Raw genomic sequence first — 17,763 nt, 5'->3', positions numbered from 1 at the left:
AGCAATAACACAATTAATGATACCAGCTTTTGATTGAAAGATCTGTCCTGTTCCCCTGTGTGGTTTGTTGTTGCAGGAATGTACCAGTTACCACCATTCATTTTCACACTTTTTTTGTTAAGTTTATTATGTAAAACTAAAAATTTGCATAATAAGCATTGAAAGTCTTTATTGATCTATATGGTCACTGCAGCTAATTACAGGAACATGGAACATGTTCAAACTCAGTGAACAAATGGTCTTGAAATGGCTTTGAAGTCCTCTGAATGAATATTAATAAAATTATCAGCTGATTAACATGCTGAAGTGTCACGCAGTTAGACGTAGTTTGTGTATGGGTTATTAATCCTGTTAGATATTTTCTGGTTCAAGGATTACATTTTACAGGCATTTGATATTCTCTGAATTAAATACTATACGGACGTATGATGTAGGTGCAACGGAACAAGAATTTTTGTGAAATTAGAAAATAAATCGCAATTATTAAGAGAAAAAAAGGAACATTTGAAACACAATGCTACAATAATTGGTTGGTAAAAGATATTGTGCTTGCTTCACACTTGTGGGTTTTAATCTGGGCAGAGGCTGATAATCTACTGATTAATACATGTTGGAGTCACAACTTTTTCACCAGGTTTGTCTCACCTTGTGGAGTAGTCATTTAATATGTAGTTAGGGAATTGGAAGCTGCAAGGAAGTAAATGGGGTATCGCTGCTGTCCTGATATAGGGGGATTATGTTGAGTAAGGGTAGAAATCATTGTCAATATATTTTGTACTGATCATAACCTGATAGTTCTGTTCATAATGTATATTATAATCCAACCGTTGTAATTTGTTTAATATCCAAATATATGCTTGCTTTTGTGTAGGAGAGTGATCTACTGACATTTAATATTTCTGTGCACCATTCCTGGTGGAGTGAACATGGTCCAGGCTGTGTTAGAAGAGAGATGCCAACCACCTATGTGAAAAGTTTGGATGGCCATTCCTATATCTCTGTCATGGGCTGTATTATTGATTACCAATATATCGAGGTTATTCACAGCTCCTCTCAAATACTGTTGGCAGTAAGTATGAAACTTGATGACTGTAATACGGTCAGATATTCACATATTGCATTTTGCTGCTAAGTAACATCATAAAATCTCTGAAAGGGTGTTTTTCCAGGCAGACAAAACATTATCAAATCACAAATAACAACAGAAAATGCTGGAAAAACTCAGCAGGCCAGGCAACATCTGTGGAGAGAAAATAGAGTCAACGTTTCGGGTGAAAACCCTTTGTCAAGACTAAAGAAGCACAGGAAATGAAATAGATTAAGAAGCCAGGCTGGGAGAGAACAAAAGAGAAGAAGAGACATTAAGAGACGAGATGGTGATAGGACTAGTGGAGACAAAAGACGGCTCTAGACGGCTTTAGTCTTGACAAAGGGTTTTCACCCGAAACGTTGACTCTATTTTCTCTCCACGGATGTTGCCTGGCCTGCTGAGTTTTTCCAGCATTTTCTGTTGTTATTTCGGATTTCCAGCATCTGCAGTATTTTGCTATCGTATTATCAAATCGCAGATAAATATTAAGAATTCTGTTCACATTGCAAGTTGTCCATGTCTATGCAGAGTCATACGAGGTGCAGAGAAAATAATGTATAGTGTGCATCTATCTAAGTCATATTAGTGGATCTATTTAATTACATTTTTATTAGTAATGATATTTCTAATTCATAAAACCTTTATAACAATGGTCATGATTTCTTACATCCATTTTAGTGTGTTCTCTCTGATTGAGCAGATTGTTTATTAGAGCGATATGTAATCATAACTGTCTGCTTACTGGGCAAGTGCTTGTATTAATGAGATGAGCAGAAATAGATTATTTTCTATTCACTTAATGCCATCCTCTGACGATTTGAACTGTGCACATTTAATTGCCAGGTATGTCAGTTTATATTACCATCTCAGCTTACCTTTGAAGTATTTCGATTTAACAGGAGAACATTGGTTAAAATTTTAACAAAACACTTGTTTTAGAAAAAAAGAACAGTAACATTTGCTAATGGTTCAGTTTCCCCACTCTTCATGAGAAATACTATAAAAATGAAGTGGTTCTAAACCATAGGTTTTCAAACTGAAGTCATCAGAATCCTGTATTCGCTGACTACCTGGCACATTTCCCTAGGGAAAGATGAAGTTCCAGAGGAATGCCTATAGTACAGATTAGGATGTTTAAAAGGAATTTTAAGCTCCCTAAAGTGTTATGTGAAAACACACACAAACCTAAAGCGACAATTAAAAAAAAATGCATTAAACCAGTGAACTAAACAGCACACAAAGAAAGAGCCCAGAAATTCAAAAACACAATTTTCTCTCAAACCCAACAGCACAACTTTAAGGAAGAAAAATGTAAAGGCCAGAAGGGTCTTCCATCGCAACCATTTTTTGGAGTTGCCTGCACATTTCCCAGGCACTCTGGGAAATCACAAAGCTACACCATTGAAACAGTTTTTGGATGTTTAGTGAGGCACTTGCTCACTCACAATTAGTGAGAACCTTCAATGTCAACAGCACAGCCAGTCAGAAAGTATTGGGTGGACCAATTTGGGTACAGAGTAGGCCCAATACCTAATGTTCTAGTTTGTGACAATAAGAGATGAATCCCATTAGGAACAAGAGACTAGAATTAGCATGATACAGTACCTACTTTAATTGAAATCTTAATGTACTTTATCAACTTTGATTAAAACACTCTGGAGGTTAAATTGGATAACCCCCAAAAACGGGCGTGGGGATCGCGGTACACGATTAACCCGCGCCTGTTCATTATGTTGCAGGCAGCACGTTAAATTCATGCCGTCTGCTGTTTTACATGATCGCTACATGCAGTCAGCACTACCCATACTGTACATTGGCTGCACGCATCAACTTGGCTAGCACTACTTAAGGCAGCCTGCACCTCTTAAAGGGAGGTGCATTGCCACTGCAAAAAGTGGTGCATGTCCTTTGTGAACTGAATCTGTGCTTCTTCTTATCGTGTCCATGGACAGTCTATACATAGCCCAGCCAGAACTGGACACATTTTTGCGCCTTGTTGTTGGATTCGGCAAGATCTGCAACAGTGCAGGGTTCCTCTAACAATGGGCATTGCAGGAGATGTTGCATAGTCTATGCCTCAGTTCCACATTCACAAGTTGTCGGGCTGGTTGAATATCCCCATTTGCTTAGTGACACCTTTGAGCAACCTACACCGGTCCTAAGTCTGTTAAGGCACTTCCAGATTGCCCAGTTGCAATTAGCTCCTGGGGGAAGGCTTTCATCAGGTAAAATTTCCATCGCTGGGGGTTGTTCAAGACCGGTCTTTCCACAAGGCGATGCGGGCTTCAGATGAGGTTGATTGTAATGGAACAACACTGTTCATGAAGCTCTTCCTTGACTTTAGGTGGCTGGGTGTAGGTGTATGACAATGCAGTGGGTGCCTCTCATCTGATGTTTGGCTAAACATGCAAGGTTTTCTGATAATGCACTGGAGGTCTTGGTGCAAGATGTGGAGAGTAGGAGAGACATCCTGTATCCGCAGGGGGGTAGGAGGCCCCTGAGACATATGCTCAGGAGGTAGTGGGAAGAAGTAACGGCAGAGGTTAATGCTAGGAGTATAGTTCCAAGAACATGGATACAGTGCAGGAAGAGGTTTAATGTTCTGACACGAGTTGTCAAGGTGAGTGAGTTCAATCTTCAAATGGTATATCTTACGAACTGCACCACTAGCCTCATCCACTGCTCAATTCACTACACCCCCATCACCCATCTAACAATAATTGCTATCAATTAGTACTTAATCCTTTAATTCATATGGTTTACCTCACCTTCACACACTTAGCACTGTTGCAAGCATCACACCCACAACTCACAACTCGCACACACTGGCAGCTATTTAACCCTGACAGCCACATCATCCAAACATATCGCAGGACACTCACTGACCAATTTCCCTCTTTCTTGCAGGAGAAGGTGAAGCATAACAGGAAGCAGCAGGAAACAACTGGAGGAGGACAAGTGCACCTGCATGTGTTAACCCCCATGGAGGAGACAGTGCTGGCTATCATGGGAAGGGGCATCGCTGAGGCCATGGACACTGGTGGTGCTGGAGGGAGCAACAATAAGGCTCTCTGCCTATCTAATCCTCCTTCTTTCTTCCCATTTCTCCCTCATCCCACAATCTCTTCTGACTCAGAAGCTGCAGGTGGTGTAAGCAAACACTTCTTACTTTCTCCTCTCCCTTCACCACAATCCAGCCCTTGTCCCTTTTTCATTTCAGATACCCAAGAACTGGAACCCTTCCAGTCAGAGGAGGAAGAGGAAGAAAACAGGGAAGATGAAGAAATACCATCATTCCACTTTACACTCGCAGCCACCAGCTCAGAGACTGACACTGCGCGTATTTTACAGGCTACGATAGAGGAGGGGTTTGCAGGTGGTGAGACACCGGGCACAAGTGCGCAGGTGCCTGGGTGGGAAAGGATAGCACAGGTGCCAGTTCACCGGAGGGTGTTGGCTCACACTAGTTCTGCTGCAGAGGAGTAGGTTGAGGACTTTGATGGCCCAGAAGAAGGCTGATGGGCATACACAATAAATGCTTGGTGCGCTGGAAACCCTGCCAGAAAACCTGCGCACAATGTTAAGGAGCATGGAGGAGTCCAGCACCAACTTGGCACAGGGCTTTACACAGAGCTTGGAGCCCATCCTTTCCAACATGGAACGGATGGTCACCTCCATCAGCACACCTGTGGAACCCACCATGATGCAATGTCTGATGGCCGATGTCACAGCTTCCATTGCAGCACAAACAGCTTCCACCAAAGGTCTGACTACTGCATTGGAATCTCAGACTGCTGCCTATGAAGCTCAGACTGCTGCCTATGAAGCTCAGACTGCTGCCTATCAAGCTCCGACTGCTGCCTGCATGGCTTTGGATACCACTAATCAAAGGAGCTCCCAGGGCATCACAGCAGTCTGTCAATCTGTTCTCCAACAGATCACCAGGATTACTGAGGTGCCGCTCTGGGAGAGTGGCAGTGGCTCCATGGAGCAAGAACTTGCTGTCCTCTCTCAGGATGACAGCATTTCTGCTTCCACCCCTGCCACTCCGTCAGCCCAGACTGCTACAGCCCAGGCCAAGATGGTGCAGTCCAAAGCCGGGCCCAGAACTGGTCGAGATCGTCCTCCAAAACCATCTACAATCTCTTCAATTGAAGGTTGGCAGCCTTCCACCTCCCATGCTGCAGCCACTGGGGAAGCACCTTGTAGGAGCACTAGAAAAAGTAAAGGCCCGTGGAAGGCAGGCACTAAGGGAATGCACAAGGGTGATTAGTTTCATTTTGTATGCATTATTTAATGAATACATTTGCTGATTTTTATTTTTGTGTTGTCAGAAAGGGGACAATGTGATGTTCAGTGATAGAGGAAAGGTAAGAAGTGGTTAAGGTTACTGGTATCGTTCATGAATAATCTTATCATGTAGAGCCCGGGCAGAAAGGGGCTGTCTATGTTGTAGCCTCCTGTCGTCATCCGCCACTTCCTCTTGCACTTTGTCCTCCTCCTCCGCTTCCTCGTGCTCCTGCTCCTCAGCTTCTCACCTGATAGATGGTGGTAAGGGCTGTTGCGTCATAATTGCCAGGTTGTGCAGCATAATAAATCTTGATACAGGAAACTTTGTGCTATCCGGAGGTGAGCTATCCGGCAATCTGGAGCCACCGGCAAAAATCAGCAGCCGTTTTTTATTCTTTTTGTTTGTTTGTTTTGCTTTGAACAGTCAAGCTGTGCAAGGTCTGTAGCTATAGCAACAGCTTCAGCTACAGAGCTTTAGGGCCACATCCGAGTGTTTAGAAGCTGTTGCTAAGCAACAGTGTTTGTTGTCAAATATGGAGATAAGAATCTCCGTATCTCTCAACATTAACTCTGGAGAGTACGGCAGTTTTGAGGCAACGGCAGCAGCTCGGTCTCGTGGGTGCCGGATAGCACAAAGTTTCCTGTACCTGCTCAGCGGTCCAGACAGCGGAAGCGTTGCTGAGGATGGCGATGGTGTGCTCTATAATGTTGCTAGTGGCAGCATGGCTCTCATTGGGTTCCTGACCGGAGTTATGAGCTATCACATGAGGGGATAACACTTGTCACCCAGTAGCCAGCTTTTGACTTGGCATGGTGGTTCAAATACAGGTGGCAAAGTGGACTGCCGCAGAATGAAAGAATCGTGACTGCTGCCAGGATAACGGGCATTCACCTGCATGATGCACTGCCTGTGGTCGCACACCAGCTGCACATTGAAGGAGTGTAATCCCTTGCTGTTGGTGAATATGGCCAAGTTTAAATGAGGAGCACGCAAGGCAATGTGCGTGCACTCAATCGCACCCTGCACCATTGGGATACCTGCAATCCATGCAAAACCTTGTGCTCACTCCGCCTGCTTATCTCTAGAAAGAGGGAATGAGATGAATGTGGTGCTCATTGTATAGAGCCTCAGTGACTTCCCTTATAAAGCAGTGCATTGCAAACTGTGAGATGTTGCTTATATCTCCAGCAGCAGCCTGAAAGGAGTGAGACGCATAAAAATTAAGAGCCACAGTCACCTTGATGGCCACAAGCAATGCTGTCCTTGCCCTACTTTGAGGCTGTAGTGGTGGCATCAGTTGACATATTTCACTCACGACCTATTTTGTGAACCGAAGACATCTCGAGCATTGGTCCTTGCTGAAGCTGAGGTAAGAGAATTGCTCCCTAAAGACCCTCAGCGGATATAGCCTCCTGCTGAGTGCCCTTCTTGCCTTCCTCCTCCTACCTGTTCTGTGTGGCCTCTCTTCATTCGCTCAGTCATGTTCAATTCCTAGAGGACGCCCTACCAGCAATGTTCCCTTTAAGCTGCACAGCGCTCTGGAGCTCCTGCGTGGCCGGCTCACTGGCTTTTAAATGGGAAAAAACGCTTATGCGCGGTAGTTTGAATGGGCCGGAAACCCCCCAAAAATTAAAGGGAACATTGCCTACCAGGCCACCCATGTCTGGAAGCAACTTCTTTCAGCACAATATTTTATATCACAAAAAAGCAATGTAAGACCAGCCAGACCTCTCCCTGTAATGCGATTACACTTTAGCCAAGTACAGGAAACCTCCAAAAACATGTACAATTGCACCAGCAGCCAGAAGAAATAATCCAGCAAATAACCTGTAAGTAATTCATGATCCTTTTAAATAGCGCTGGTGGGGAGTCCTTCATTCCTTTTAACGCCTTGTTCAGCTGTGTGAGGTTAAGACAGGGCGTTGGCTGGAGTGTGGAGTTGCAAAAAGGCAGAGGTGGCTTCAAATCAGCGTTGCACACTGATTCAGGTCAACATCTTGCTGCTTTGCATGCTGTCAGCGGTTATTAGGCATGCATATGCAAACCCCTTTACCAAGATGGCGTCCAGCGCACTTCCTGTTGGAAGTGTGCGGGCGCATCTCAGACCCCATTTTCAAGTCTTAGTTGGCCACGTAGCACCTAAAAAAAAACGTGCGCTATATGGCTCAATTTAGCCCTCTCCATATCTACGGATACAACTGGGACATGAGTTTGCAATAAAAGGCAAATCTGTTACTTAGTGCTGCCTGGTATTAACTGGTACCGATAGAATCCCACATAGCTGATTTGCATTATGAGTCAAGTGATAGGTATTTGAAAGCTGAGATTATTATTCATTTTTAAAGTAGCTGTATGTCTTCACTGAACCAATAGTTGTAGAATAACTAACACAGTGATTCTTTCAGTGGAAATTATACAAAAAAAGTACTAGAATAAAGGACCACCATTTAATATGTGGCCAGAAAGCAGCTGTACCTTCGAACCCAGCAGAAGTCTGAGCCCACTTCCAGCCAACATGGTATGATGACTGGTGCAATTGGCTCACTGCCATGTCTATCACAGAGCGTGACCCAGAGTCCGGGTGGTGCAAGGCAGAACCAGCTGCTTCAGTAAATTTTATTTTTTTACAATACTATTTATAGGATTTAAAACAACTTGCATTTATATAGCACTCTTTACAACCAGGAAGATGTCCAGGAATAAGGATACATATCATTCACCTTTAACTTTAAAAGCATGTGGCTCCTTTAACTTAATTAAAAAGCTGTCTCTGAATATTTGTTTTTATGTTAATGTATGGGATTTTAATATTATGGATTAATTTTTATTAACATCATTCATTCAAACTTATTACACCTTGTGGAGTATAGGTCTTCTCCTATTTTATGCCATTGATCTCTGTTTTGGGCAAACACTTTCAACTGATTCATGTGTAGCTCTTTTTCTTCAGCAGCCACAGATCTATGCCAACTGTTTTTTTGGTGTGCCTGGTCCTCTTTTAATTATAATTCTTTGACATGATGTCGGACTATATTCAAGCCATTCTCAAGGAGCAGTATCTCAGACCAAAAGCCTGGTCTTCTGACACGATCTAATAATATTTTTTAAAGTTTGACACTGGACCATAACAAAATGGAACATAAAACAGGAGTAGGTCATTCAGCTTCTCATTTCTGTTCCATCATTCAAATAGATCATAGCTGATTGTATTTTAACTCCATTTATCCACCTTGGTTTCATATCCCTTAATACCCTTACAGAGCAAAAAACTATCAATCCCAGTTTTGACATTTTCAATTGGCCTAGCCTTGACCTGCGGGGGAGAGTTTCAGATTTTCACTACCTTTTGTGTGAAGAAGTGCTTCCTGACATCGCACCTGAACGGCCTAAATTTAAGGTTATGCCCTCTTGTTCTGGGCTCTTTAACCCAAGGAAATTGTTTCTCTCTATCTACGCAATCATATCCTTTAATCATCTTAAACACCTCAATTAGATCACCTCTTAATCTTCTATACTCAAGGGAATAAAAGCCTAGCCTATGCAACATGTCCTTATAATTTAACCCTCTCAGCCCCGGTATCATTCTGGTGAATCTGCGTTGCACCCCTTCCGAGGCCAAAATCTCCTTTCTGAAGTGTGGTGCCAAGAACTGAACGTAGAACTCCAGATGCGGTCTAAGCAGAACTCTATACAACTGTAGCAAAACTTCCACCCATTTGCATTCCAGCCCCCTTGGGACAAAGGCTAACATTCCATTCGCTTTTTAAATTATTTTTTGTCCACTAGTTGTTAGTGATTTCTGTACATGGACCCATTAATCCCTCTGCTCCTCCGTGTTTTAAGTGTCCCAAATTGTATCTCACCAGGGACTTTTATGTCCAGGAGTTTAAATGTCAGCTTCAAATAATTGGCATAAAAGGCAGATTTTCTTGTTATAGCACCTGGATATAGAGAGGGAGTAATTCATTATAGCCCAGGAGAGGGCGCTAATTTTGGAAACGTTTGAGATTTAGCGCCAGGCGCTAATGAATCTCGTTGCATTCTAAATTCAGTGTCATTGCTCAAAGAAAGGATGGGAGCACTAAATCAAGCGCTAGTGACCGAGCACAGTGGCGTTAGACTCTAGGCGCTAAGCAATTTCAGGTGCAGTCTAATCGCAAGTCATCATTGCCACAGGCTCTTTCCAGCTTTTAAAGGGGAGATTCAATCATGCTGCAGAACCTCATTCTCAGCATTGCTGGTTCTGCAGCTGTCTCAGCAAGCAGCAGAAGGCCAAGGAGAAGGAATCGGACCACTGAAGGAGATGTTATTATGGCAGATGCACGCCCCAGGGAGAGAGCTCGCAGATTCTGCAACCAAGCATTGGAGATGTTGGTCTTCGCTGTGGAGAGATGGAGGGTGGTGCTGTACCCAGCAAGTGGCAGGAGGTCCTCACCCCAAGTCTTCACGCCATATGGAGGGAGGTAGCCCAGCAGGTCTCGGGCAGCACTGTAGTCCCCAGGACCCACACACAGTGCAGGTAGAAATTTAACGACCTCACTCACGTGGTCAGGGTGAGTCAATGCTTCAACAAATGCTACATATCACCATCTGAACCTCAGTCTGCACACACTGCCCAAAGCACCACACCCCCAGCACTCACCCACCAACAATCTCCACCTACCAACACTCACACCTTGCATACAGTGACAGCTATTCAACTATGGCAGGCACATCTTTCAAACATATTGCTCCACACTCACTTACACTTTCCTTTCTCTTGCAGGTCAAGGTGGCTCACAACAGGAGGGAGCAGGAGCGCACAGGCGGGGGACAACCTGACACCCAATCACTTTCTGAGCTGGAGGAAAGAGTGCTGCAAATCACTGGGCGCCAGGCGGTGGGCACCGTGGCCACCGGCAACGTTGACCCCCTTGGGGACAACAACGGCATGTTCGTCCCTACTCCTTCTCCTCACATCCCACATCCTCCTCACACCACAAGCCTTTCCCACTTTCCAGCTAATCATGCTGTATGCATGCCTTTCGCCCTTCCTGCCCCCCTGCCCTCACCTTAACCCGACTCTTGTGCCTTTATGCTTTCAGATAATGAGCAAGCACCTGAGCAGCCTGTCCCTGAGGGTACCATAGAGAACGAGGTGGAAAAAGAGAAGGACAAAGAACTGCATGTCTCACCCACAGGCACCAGCTCAGATACTGGCACTACGCGTTCTTTAGAGGCTAGTATAGTAGCGGGATCTGCACAGGGTGATGCACCGGGGACGAGCGGGCTGCAGCAAGGCTGGGGGATAGGGTAGCTCGGGGGCTAGCTCCCCGGAGGGTGAGTTCGCGTGAGTTCTGCTGCACAAGACTCGGATGAGGACCTCAGTGGGGAGGCCTTTAGAAGAAGGATGATGGGCATGCACACGGAGCTGATAGGTGCAATGGCAAGGGTGCCTCTCGGCAATGGTAAGGAGCGTGGAGGAGTCCGCCTTCAAAATTGCTCAGAGCTCTGCGCACACCTTGGAGCCCATCATTTGCAGTTTGCAAAGGATGGTGGACTCCCAGAGAGACCGTGGCAACCCAGACCTCATGCCACATGTGATGGGCGATGTCACAGCTTCCATTGTAGAAGCCACGTAATGTCTTAGTGTTGTTATGCAGTCTATGCTTTGTGCCATCGATCCTCAGACTGCTCTCATGCAGTCTCAGCTTGATGCCATGCAAGCTCTGACTGCTGCCATCGTGGCCGGGTCGACGACCGTCCACCGGAGCTTTCACGGTGTCGCAGCAGGCCAGCAATCTGTGCTCCAGCAGATTAGTAGTGATGCTGAGGTGCCGCCCCTGGGAAGCTGCTGCCCTCTCTCAGGATGACAGCATTTCTGCTCCCACCACTGCCACTTCGCCATTGCCCTTGTTGCTGCCTGTCATCCAGCCAGCCCAGACTTCTGCTGCCCATGCTGGGGTGGTGCAGTCTGCAGCCGGGCCTTCCAGGCCCAAAGCAGGTCGAGGGCGTCCTGCAAGGCCATCTGAAGACTCCCGCACGGAGACTCAGCAGCCTTCCACCAGCCGTGATGCAGCCACTGGGCCAACACTTTGTTGGAGCATTAGAGTAGGCAAAGGCAATGTAATGAGGGGCACTAAGGGATTGCACAAGGGTGAATAGCTAATATTGTTGTTGTAAATACGTGTTCACTGATTATTGTTGAATTTATTAATTGGCTTTGGATGATTTTGTGGTGTTTGTCATTTCAGCTTTGCGCTGTGATATGGCCTACGACAGGGATGGAATGATGGGGATGTGGTGAGCAACGGGGATCTGGGGTTTAATTTATTGGAACTGCAGTCTGATGAGGCGGTCACTGACCGCCCTTCAAGAAGGCCAATTGAATAGCTGCCTCCTCCCCTCGCTCCTGTTCCTCCTCCTCCTCCTCATCTTCCTCGTCCTCCTCCTCCTCCCTCTTCCTCCTCCTGAGGTGGTCCAGCAGGATCTGGTGGCAAGGGCTGGGCCCTTATGATGGCCAAATTGTGGAACTTGCAGCAGACCACGACGAATTGGGACGCCCGCTCAGCCGAGTACTGGAGGGCTCCTCCCGAGCTGTCTGTGGTCGCACACCAACTGCACATTAAGTGAGTGGTAGCCTTTGTGGTTACGGAAGATCTCAGGATTGTTATGCGGTACTCGCAAAGCCACGTGGGTGCAGTCAATGGCGCCCTGCACCGTGGGGAAGCCCGCTATCCTGGCAAAGCCACATGCACGTTCTTTCTGCTTCTCTCTGGTGATGGGGAAGGAAATGCAGTCCCTTCTCCTACTGTAGAGAACTGTGATCTCCCGGATGCAGCGATGGATGGCGAACTGTGAGATGTTCGCTATACCTCCTGTTGCAGACTGGAAGGAACTGCTGGCGAAGAAATTGAGGGCGACAGTGACCTTGACTGCCACTGAGAGAGCCGTGGTTGACCTGATCTGAGGCTCGAGGTCTGGTTGCCGGAGTTTGCAGAGTTTGGTGACCACATCCTTGCAGAAGCGGAGCCTTCTAATGCACTGCTCCTCGCTTAATTGGAGGTAGGAGAAGTGCTCTTGGAATACCCTCGGAGCATAAGACCTCCTGTTGAGAGCCCTGATGGCCCTCCTCCCTCTAGCTACATCTTGCAATCTTTCTCACTGCCTCTGCTCCCTCTGCAGTAGTTCCTGGAGGGCGAGGTTGACTGCCAGTACAGCCCCCATCAATGTAACGATGTGTAGCACTTTTGAAATTTTGATAGAATAAATTTTTAGTAGCCACAACACTCCTGATACTAAAGAACCTTTAAATGACTGAATTAAACTCTTGCACAATCGCAAACTGACAAGGAAGCAGTGAAACAGCACTAACCTGACAGCTGCGACTCCTCCCTTTAAATATCACCTTTGTAACCGCCATCTGCCTGCTTCATGCCTCCTCTTCCTGTCGTGTCGGGGCGAGGCGCTAAGGCAGGGGGGCGATAATCTCTTTGGCAGATCGGGTGCTCAGTGAGCATGGGATGCTCACTGACGTCACGATCTGCCTGGCGCTAAAGCCCAAGGTGCTAACTGTTAACAGTGACGCTAAGGGGCAACTGGAATTGGCGTGCAGCGCTGGTTTATCCTCGTCCTGGTGCTAACGGGAGGCGCTAACCAACTGAATTTCTCCCCCATAGGATATAAGACAATAATATGAAAATCTGCCCCAAATCATTTCTCAGATTAGTAGCTGAATTTGCCATTAGGTGCACGAAGAAGCTGATGTTAAGCCTTACATCTGGGAACCCACTCAGGTCAGAACATCCAAAGGGGAGATGCAGCAATGCAAGGTAAGCCCTCCCTTATTTTGCCCCTTCCAAACAGATCTTTGGGCCTGGAGGCAACCTTGCAGCTGCATGCCTCTACATCCCATGTTTCTGGCCCATTTTTCCAGTGCAAGGCCTTGCCAGTGGGCAGGCCTGCACTAAGGGTGTGACTGGGCCATACAAATGACCTATCCCACCAGAATCAAGCGTGGAAGCCTGGACAGGCACAGTGCACTTCATGCATGCTGCATCGATCCAACCAGGCATCGGTCCAACCCATGGACAAAGGGGGAGACATATATATAGGATGATAGTTTTGTAAGCACTCTGACCTACACATAAGAGTGCAGTTTTCCTCCTGTGGAATTGTGTTCTTAGTAACTGAAAGCAGCTACTGCCAGGTGTTGGACTGTAAGCTGAGTAGTTTAGGTATTACAGAGAATGGATTATAATTAATAGCTGTTTGAATTATAAATAATGTCTAAAGACTGCTAACTTGCTAACAATACATTATAGTGAAATCCAGAGGAAAAGCCTAGCCAGCAGTTGGGTTAAGCTCAGTTATATTATTGCAAGAGTGGAAATATTTTGACAGTGTAACCAGAGAAGGCTCTTTAACTTTGTCTGATCTGATTTATAGTGACTAACATCAGACTGAAGTGTTTCCCCCCAGGTTTTTCTGCTTTTTCATTCATCTCTGCAGGAGCCACTGACTCCTGCCAAAGTACAGTTCCAATATTGCCAGCAGCCCTTCAGCACTTTGCCCAAGGGGCCACTCTTCATGAATGCGCCTAGACAGGGAACACTGGGAGGCTATTTAACTGTGGAGGCTATTCCACTGGCTTATATCCCACCCACCCACCTCCTCCCAGCCTAGGACAAGGAGGCCAGTTGTAGTTCCTCTATCACTGGCTTGATTTAGTTCAGCAATTTCAGCACAAACCATAGATTGAATGAGGCCCTCTCAGCAATGTCACCATTTTCCAGGTGGGACTCTACGGAGATATTGCCGAGTTAAAGAAGCCACTCCTTTGGCTCTGCTTTGGCGTTACCCCATGCTTGATTGATGTGTGAGAAATCACTTTGAGAACTGTCGTGTTGGCAAGACTGTTGCCTTGGTCTTGGATCACAAGCCAACCATGCAGGGTGTTTACCTATTGTGCATTCGATGGAATTTTCCGTCGATGATTAAAATTGAAATGCAAGTGCAAAATTTATATAACACTCATCACATCAACCAATATCTTGTACGGTTGAATTAATAGTAAATCTGAAGAACATGTAAGGACTATTAATCAAATGATATCAGATGAAACTATTCCCTACACTGTCACACTAGAGAATTGGGTTAGAGATTTACTAGTCATGTCTAAGGTTTGTAAGATGTCAAACTAGCTCACCTTTGAACTGTCTTATCTAATTTAGTCCAAATTGTATTAACACAAGCCCAAACCAATTGCAACTAGAACAAAGTACAACGCTGAATGCAATACCCTTACTTGCCAATCATCAAGGATGAAGTTGGAAACAGTGATGTATTAACTAACACTACTTTAACATCATCTATGAAAACACAACTGATACCAAACCACAAGGATAAGCATCGAGAATTAAAATAAGTATCATGGCATCTCAGCCTTAGTTGGGTTTTTGCCTACAGACATTATTCAGTGTTCAAGATTGTAGTACAGCTTAACAAAGTGAAGTTGGCCTTTTTAAAATCACTGACAACCAGCATTCGGCTAGTTGTCTGAACATATGACCACTTCCTTTTAGTAGGCTGACTGCTACAGCATTACCTTTCTCTAGGATGCTTAGCTGCCCCTCTGGGGATACCCTTGGCAAGTTGCCACCCATGGTTGTTGTCACCTTTCTCTGATCACCTTCTTCACATCCTAGCCACCTAACTTTGCATGTATGTTATTGTTGTACTATATATTGTTACTTTACTATTTGAATTCAGAGATTTAAGCTATTAACAGATGTGATAACATTTGCAAGTTTTTAAAAATTTGATTAAAGTCTTAATATTCCAAGTTATACTCAACTCTTCCACTCTGCTTTTTGCAGAACTGTGTGATCAAGTGCCCCTTGTGTCAGGATCATCAGCACTTGTATCACCCCTTGGTGTTCTCAACATCAGTTCAAACTAGTCAACTAAAGGCAGTTCAGCACTCCTGCACACTTTTATTGCTAGGCTCAGAAAGACAAACATACACTTTTCACAGACCCCTCTACAGGTCTGCCCCTGATCTCACATATTGGGTTTTATAACCCCCTTGCTTGTTTATTTAATCAGGACTACCAGTGTTGACTTATTGGGAGCCTAGCTGGTTGCCACCATCCACTCCTCAGGGTCCAAGTGTCCTAAAATACCAGGAGTGAATGTACACTTCATCATAGCTGCTTCAAAAGTCCTTTACAACTTTTTAACTTTTGACAAGATAAAGCAGTTTTGAAAGAGAATTCCAGAAGACAGGATGATAGATTGGCCTTTGAACATAAAACATAAGAAATAGGAGCAGGAGTAGACCATATGGCCCCTTGAGCCTGCTCTGCCATTCAATACAATCATGGCTGAACTGCTACCTCAACTCCACTTTCCTGCCCTATCCCCACATCGCTTGATTTCCTTAGTGTCCAAAAATCTATCGATCTCCGTCTTGAATATACTTATCAACTGAGTATCCACAGCCCTCTGTGGTATACAGACCCTGTGTAATTATTTAATTACCTTCTATGAATAAATTGTATGTGCTGACTTACAACTCTTTAGTGCACTTGTTTGACCAAATTGTTTAGACAGAACCAGGAACATTTAACTGATGGAGAGATAGCATAGTCAATACTGGTATCTGGTTGTTGTATGATGCACTCAGTGACTTTGTGTATAATTTTATATTAAACTAGAAAATTAAAAAGGCAGATTATAGAGTTAGCATGAGAAAATTATGTTTTATCAACTTATTCTTTAGGGTAGGTTAACAAGATAAGAATAACTTCAGCGCTCAGAATTCATTTGTAACTTCCATGCATTGATTTTTCATTTTTAGCTGTACAAGATCCATTATCCCTTTTTACAACTGCACAGCATTTGCCTTAAAGCTATCATTAATGTAGTCAATTCCCAAAAAGGACTTCTTGTCTTTTTGGAAAGGTTTTCATGTAGATGCAATTCTTTCACTGTGTAGTTCCCAAAGCCTCTCTCTCATCCTGGTCACTCGGGAGTCATATGAAAAGCAGCAGACACCATAGCCTGTAAATTTGTGGCAGGGAAAGTACCTGTCCTCATTGCACATTGTGCTAATTTCCTTGCCTAATTGCCTGCTGGCATTGCATTTTCTTGCACACAACATGCCTTCATTTCAAATTCAAATACAGTGCAAAGCAGCTGGGAAATTCCTGTTTTCCTTAGGCACAATGCTATGAAAAGGCTTCTATTGCAACAATGACCGCCAACACCATATTATGTAGGTCAGTGCCGACTACCTAGGCAACAGTCACAATACTTCCATTTTAAGGCAGTCATTTGTGCCGGGCTTATTTGAAGGCAAAGGTAGACTAGAAGGATGGCTGCTTAGCGACCAAGGCTACCCTTTTCCTTTCTGACTAATGACATTTCTGCAGCAGCCATGGACAGAAGCAGAGTTCAGATACATTGAAGCTTATTAAGCCAGTAGGATCATTATAGAGTATAGCACTGGCATCCAGAAGCAACGCTCAGATCCTTTGACAGGTTAGAGGTGCCTTGCAGTACAGCCCTACAAGGGTCTCCAAAATCACTGTCCAGGGCCCCAAACACCCCTTCCAGGTGAAACAGCGATTTCCTTGTACTTCCTGCAATTTAGTATACTGTATTCGCTGCTCACGATGTGGTCTCCTCTACATTGGGGAGACCAAACGCAGATTGTGAGACCGCTTTGCGGAACACCTCCGTTCAGTCCGTAAGGGGGACCCCGAGCTCCCGGTGGCCTGTCACTTTAATTCACTGCCCCATTCCCACTCAGACCTCACCGTCCTCGGCCTCTTGCATTGTTCCATGGAAGCTCAGCGTAAGCTCGAGGAACAGCAGCTCATCTTTCGATTAGGCACTCTACAGCCCTCTGGACTCAACATAGAGTTCAACTATTTCAGATCATAACCTCAGCCCCTATCACACATATATATATATATTTTCCCTTTTTTTTTAATCCACACTTTTGTCTGGGTTTTTTTCTTCCATCCCACATGGCAGCTGTCCTTCATTCTGCCAGAGCCATTCACACTTCATCTAGAGCCATCCTTTATTCCTTGAATATCTCTCAATGTCTCGCAATGTCTCTTAATCTCTCCTGCTTTCTATCCAGTCTCTGACCTTCCCTTTTGTTCTTTCATCCCCTCCCCCTTTCCCCAGCCCCCACTTGCTTTAAAATCTATCCCTTTTTCCTGCTTTTTTTCCCAGTTCTGACGAAGGGTCTTCGACCTGAAACATTAACTCCGTTTCCCTCTTCCATGGATGCTGCCCTGGCCTGCTGTGTTTTTCCAGCGTTTTCTGTTGTTGTCTCCAAAATCATTGTTGCCTGCTGAATTTTGGTGATGTTGGTTGAGGGAGAGGA

At 45.1% G+C, this 17,763-nt stretch overlaps 2 protein-coding genes across 4 annotated transcripts in view; both read left to right on the top strand.

Annotated features, from left to right (window-relative positions):
- The window catches only part of LOC147108710 (sodium/potassium-transporting ATPase subunit beta-1-interacting protein 3-like), a 293,331-nt gene that overhangs the window by 217,545 nt on the left and 58,023 nt on the right, over nt 1-17,763 (top strand). For all 3 annotated transcript variants that reach the window (XM_086005458.1, XM_086005456.1, XM_086005457.1), the window contains exon 4: nt 872-1,069. In XM_086005458.1, the coding sequence (XP_085861584.1) occupies nt 872-1,069 (198 nt within the window). The remainder of the gene's footprint in view (nt 1-871; nt 1,070-17,763) is intronic.
- Nucleotides 1,076-17,722, top strand: LOC147108711 (uncharacterized). Its single transcript, XM_086005455.1, has one exon. The coding sequence runs from the start codon at nt 3,845-3,847 to the stop codon at nt 4,574-4,576; it is 732 nt and encodes a 243-aa protein (XP_085861581.1). The 5' UTR covers nt 1,076-3,844; the 3' UTR covers nt 4,577-17,722.

Source organism: Somniosus microcephalus, chromosome 13 (genome assembly GCF_052327205.1).
Source record: "Somniosus microcephalus isolate GS21.2 chromosome 13, FLI_Smic_1.0, whole genome shotgun sequence".
NCBI lineage: Eukaryota > Metazoa > Chordata > Chondrichthyes > Squaliformes > Somniosidae > Somniosus > Somniosus microcephalus.
Note: the sequence above shows the minus strand (reverse complement) of the source record. Positions and strands in the feature narration are given on the sequence as shown.

Bases quoted from the DNA above. Each gene is read 5' to 3' on its own strand.
- LOC147108711 (XM_086005455.1), top strand. From the start codon at position 3,845: ATGGTTTACCTCACCTTCACACACTTAGCACTGTTGCAAGCATCACAC.